Source organism: Carassius carassius, chromosome 26 (assembly GCF_963082965.1).
Source record: "Carassius carassius chromosome 26, fCarCar2.1, whole genome shotgun sequence".
Classification (NCBI taxonomy): domain Eukaryota; kingdom Metazoa; phylum Chordata; class Actinopteri; order Cypriniformes; family Cyprinidae; genus Carassius; species Carassius carassius.
The window spans coordinates 7,054,711-7,060,196 of record NC_081780.1 but is presented as its reverse complement, the minus strand read 5'-3'; the positions used below and the strand labels follow the sequence as shown (position 1 = coordinate 7,060,196).

At 34.9% G+C, this 5,486-nt stretch overlaps 1 protein-coding gene across 1 annotated transcript; it reads left to right on the top strand.

The window, feature by feature from the left end:
- The first annotated feature begins 1,220 nt into the window (after window positions 1-1,220).
- On the top strand, window positions 1,221-2,241 carry LOC132105657 (scavenger receptor cysteine-rich domain-containing group B protein-like). The gene is made up of 2 exons (XM_059510943.1): window positions 1,221-1,629; window positions 1,824-2,241. Exons 1-2 carry the CDS (start codon window positions 1,560-1,562, stop codon window positions 2,192-2,194), a joined length of 441 nt encoding a protein of 146 aa, XP_059366926.1. The 5' UTR covers window positions 1,221-1,559; the 3' UTR covers window positions 2,195-2,241.
- The last annotated feature ends 3,245 nt before the right edge of the window (window positions 2,242-5,486 follow it).

Here is a 5,486-nt window from a genome sequence, read left to right as displayed (position 1 = left end):
TTCGTCCTCCATAATGCCACAGGCCGGCCTTGCCATATATCATAAAAAATAAATGAAATAAAAATTCAAGCTGACATTTCTTGTACTCTTGGGGGTCCCCTGGTGACCACGAGGGCCCTAAGCAGCCGCTTCGCTTCTGCATTGGGCCGGCTCTGTGCAGAAAGCACATCTCTTCAGCTCTCTCTCTCTCACAGATGCACATACAGTTTGCACACACGTTAACATACAATCAAGTCTACTTTCAGATTTGGCTCCAGTATATAGCATAAATGCAAAAAAGACTAATAGCGTGTGTCCCACCAAAGAGTTTACAGCCAGCTGAAAAAAAAACATATCAGGCGCTCTTCTTAAAATGACCAGCTGGTGGCGCTTGAAAACGTTTTGAGGGCACAGCGTTTTTTTTTTTTCAGCTGAGACGCTTTTATTTGGAATATCCAAGGAGGCAAGTTTTCATGGAGCAGGTGTAGCCTACATTTCTTTCGTACCAACTAACATTTTAAAAATACGAACATTTTTGAAGAAAGTATATTGAACAGAAACAATATTCTATTCTAAGAACAAATCACTGATAGCAGGTGTTTTTATCAAGTTATTATCTTTCTAAACGTGTATTACAATTGTAGTGCATTACTACTGCAATGCTACAAGAAAAATCACTTATGTACTGTAAGTGTGGCACTGTATTTGGACTTTTTTCTCAGTAGCTTTAAGACTGCATCTAGTCTCTTGTAGACTGAACTTTGACTAAACATGCAAAAGTCATGTTATAAAATATTCTGGAAAAGAACCACTAACACGTAGAGAGACAGTCTGACTGACATGTAAACCAAACACAGTCATTTTTGTATTGTTTAATGGAGAGTTTATTTGATAGTTTATTTAGGTGATGTCATACTAATGTACAGTTGTACACTGACTCTCTCTGCTGGTCACAAGGTGAAGAACATGATCACCATTGAATGTCAATTATGATTTTTGTGGGCCATCTGAAAAAAAAAAGCAATTCTATGGAATTAAATTTGACATTAGTTACAGGAATTATTTTGACAGATGTTTTCCCTTATAAGTGATTAATCCTTATACATAGGTAAGCCTTTATTTACTCAGATGTCATTTTATGTAATTTTAAAATTTTGAGTTGAGTATGATATGATATATTTATACACTAATTTTGGACAATTTTAGTTTGCTATCAGTGCTTTTATCTCGTCTCTGCAGGTGTTTGGCTTTGATGTTGTAAATAAACTGGAGAGTTTCCTGTCTCCTGTAAATCAGAAACGTGTGTGTGTGTGTGTGTGTGTGTGCCTCCCCTCACTGAGGTCTTGATGTGTGTGGAGGGGGAGTTCATCAGCACTGACAGTTTTGGTATATATGGAGAGAATCATAAAAGTGTCCTTTGATTTGTCACTGACGTTGTTTGATGATTTCCTCTTTTGTGTCTAATAAGGTAATAGCGAGTGTGATTGGAGGGTGTTGGGCCTCTTTCTCTCGTATTAAGAGGATGCCTGTACTTCTGTATCACCAGAGCGGAGAAGCTTGTTCTGGGTGTTGAGTTAATCATGCTGAGGATGATGAGGAGATGCATGATGTTCATTTTACTGTCTGCAGTTGTAATACTCATCACAGCTGGTAAGTACACAAATTAAAAACAACAACAGAGAGAAGGATGAAGAAAAGTTACTTTCTGAAATTGGTCAGAATATTGTGGGACTTCAAGATGTTTGATTACAATATAACATTTCAGATGACAATAGTATTATTTATTATTATTATTCATTCACAATATGCCTCTCTTTCTCTCTCTCGTTTGTTTCAAATATTAGACCGTGTGAATGTGAGGTTGGTTGGTGGTCACAGTCGCTGTGCTGGTAGAGTGGAGGTTCTTCACAGAGGTCAGTGGGGAACAGTGTGTGATATTGCCTGGGATTTGGCTGATGCTGCAGTGGTGTGTAGAGAGCTGGACTGTGGAGAACCTGTAGATGCTGTGGGTAATGCACTCTTTGGACAAGGATCAGGACCAATCTGGATGGATTTTGTCAGATGTGTTGGTTCAGAATCTGCACTAAAGGACTGTGGAGCAGCAGGGTGGGAGCAAAGTAACTGTAATCATGCTAAAGATGCTGGAGTCATCTGCTCAGGTAACATTTGCACACTTGACGCTACACCTGATTTTTGCTGGTCATATTGTCTCTAAAGTATGAACAGCCAAAGTACTTAATGCCTAGTTTTCAACATTTTACACTGATGCACACAATGTTCACAAAGATAAGAAGCAAATGGAAAAAAACTTACCCACAAGCAAAATTCTGTCACAAATTTTAAATGTGTAATAGATAGTGTATAGTGAACACTAATTAATACTTTCATTTTCTTTTTTGAATTTCATAATTTTATCTTTAAAACATTAATATCCTATTCCTGTGTAAACACATTTATGGCACATTTGTGCATCATTAACAGTTACGCACATATTCAAGGTATATGCTACAGTAGTGGAGATGTAGCTTCTGTTTTACCTTGAGAAATAGTTACATTTATACAGAGCAAACTTCATTTAAACACTCCTGGTTAAATGTGTACATGTGATCAGGATATTTAAACATGGATATATGTTTGGTTTGTTAATTTAGTAAGACTACAGTGTGTTTGCTTTCTTTATCAGTTTATCTAAATATATATTTAAAAATGTTTAATGTTTAATACAGTTGAGGTCAAAAGTTTACACCCCCCTTTCAGAATCTGCTTTGAACCCTTTCCAACAATGACTGTACTTTTGCACAGAATGGAGGCATGTAAATTTTTCTTATTTTGCCTAAATATCATCTTTTTTCATTAAGTACTGCCCTTCGGAGGCTACAGAATATAGTAACATGTTTCCCAGAAGAAAAGCAGTTAAATTTACCCAGATTTTCAAATTCAAAAAAAAAATTTAATGCATGTTTTTTTCTTCTGAAGCATCAGTCAGCTTTTGAATTTTCTCTCAGTTGTCCTCAGTGTGAAAAGATGGATCTCAAAATCATTCAGTCATTGTTGTAAATGATTCAAATACACAAAAATGCTGGATCAGTATGATGTCACTTTTGTAGGCCGATCAGCTGGTAGTATCACACTGGTTCCCTGACAAAAAAAAACAATAGTATTTTTCCATAGGCTTTTGGATTATCACAAAATGATAAGATCTGTGTTCAACCATAGTTATTTTAAAAACTAAATTTAGGCTATAAATTAACTAGCCGACAGCACCATGGTAGCTTGCTTTCAATGTCACCACTATGATTCCGGCAACTTTGTTCAGTGAAAAATACACACATGAACCTTTTCATATAAACTGGAATAAATACAAAACAAGAGCCAAACTAAAGCTGAAATGAGACAGTAAGTTAGTAATAAATAGATTAAGCTTATTTTTGTGAATAAAGTACCACATTTCTGTTATCATTTTCTTAAGGTGGGTACACAAAATGTTATTTTATCCTTGCTTCTAGAAAATCCTTCCAACAATTTCATGTGGCTGTGAAAATTTAAATTTAACGCGGCTTTAAGCACTCTTTGACTGTGAATTTCCTCACATGTTTGAGGTATTCAGCTAATCACAACGCACTGCCCAATCTGGCCAATCAGCGTACACATCGCTTTTCAGAACAATGAGCTTTGTAAAAATCTATGCATTACAGAAAGATGGGGCATAGAGGAGAAACAATATGTAGGGGAGAACAGGGGCGAAAGTACAATTTTTCAGAAAAACATCATTTTAAAAGATAATGTTGTAGACAGAGATATATTTCTGCTGTGGCCAGTAACTCAGAAGTGTGGTCTATCAATACCAGGTGGTATTTTGTAGAAATGTAGAAAGGCTTCAGTATAATTTCAATTTGAACATAAGTTGCACATTGTTACTTTTGACCCCATCGGTTGGGACGAAAGTAACACACAGGTGGGTTAAAAGTAACACAACAATATAAGCTAGATTTATTTTCTGTTACTCTTATTTTTATTAAGTATACCTGACTATGACCTTGTTAATATGTAACTGCAAACATATTCTGTCTTTTATTTTTGCAAAAAAAAAAATGTAAATTACATATTTATATTTATATTTTAAATTTAAGTTTCATCAAATGTCTCAAAACCCGACTGTACAAACTTTATTTTTTATTTTTTTATTTTTTTATTTCAGTGTATTTTTATAAAACATTTTTTCAACAGAATGAACAATATAATAATTAAATTACATTGGCATAATATACATTCTAAACGTAACAGTAAGCCTATTCATGTTTCCATCCAGTTGTTTTTATGCATAAATTCAAAATGTGCATTAAAACATCTGGAAACACTGCAAATTCATAGCTGGAGGTGTAAAAGCTAAGGTATGGCTAAAACCTAAATATAACTAAGGTAAATGCGAGGTAGGAGCTGCCCAGATGTTCCTCTATGTCCAGAAACGCTCTCTCATAAACATCTGGATAAAACCAGACCACTGTTTGTCTTTCTGACCCTCACTCAGACATATTCTTTTGGTATAATATGACATAAACATTTTAATAAATGATGCAAGAGACAGAAATTCACAGAATAGCATGTACCAGAACAAAATAAATACTTCTTGTCACTGTAGTGGGACAAAAGTAACAACTGTTATTTCGTCCCGACAGGAACTCCTGGCATTTAAACCTGATTTACTTTTATACTAAAAAACTTTGATAATGCAAACTTTAGGATGTGTTAAAGCATTAAATAACCTGTAGATTGATCATTACTGTGACACATGAAACAAAAAAAACAACAAAACTAATTTAAAAAAATTACCGCTTCAATAATTTACTTTTTGTTCTCGAAAACAGTTTTACCGACCTAACTGCGGGAAATTATGAGGAAATCACGTGATATTTCTCAGCTCCATCAAGGATTGAATGCTGAATATACCGTCATAGCTGGGAATGCAAATGCAGTAATAGGCTCTGAGAAAATCGCTTTGTTACTTTCGTCCCACGTTACTTTCGCCCCGGTTCTCCCCTACATTATGTTGAATATTATGTTTTTAGAACCTTTAAACTGCATAAACACCAAATACATAAAATGTTCTTTTTAACATCATTAATGTCATGACCCCTTTAAAAAAATCACAAAATGGGTGTAACTGGTGTGTTTATGTCATAGAATAAAATGTGAATGTATCTTGAGCTTGTGTGAACCATGCAGCCTACCTTATTTTAGGGGATTAAATCAAACTCCCATTCAAAAACCATAGGAACCAGAAGTGCTAAAATGCTAACTTGCGTTCAGGTTTTTGCCTGCAACGTGACATCATAGTAGTGTTGTCATGATACCAAAATTATTGTTTCGATACCGATACCAAGTCAAGTATTGCAATTGCAATACTTTTTCGATACTTTTCCTGAAAGGGGAAAATACATTCTCAAATATCATTGCTGTGCTTTATTTTAAAACCGGGACAACATTCATATAAGTTATAATCATATAAC

Excerpts from the sequence above, each read along its gene's own strand:
- LOC132105657 (XM_059510943.1), top strand. The coding sequence starts at position 1,560 with ATGCTGAGGATGATGAGGAGATGCATGATGTTCATTTTACTGTCTGCA. Across the intron at positions 1,630-1,823 it reads TGTAATACTCATCACAGCTG|ACCGTGTGAATGTGAGGTTG; the intron begins GTAAGTACACAA and ends TTCAAATATTAG.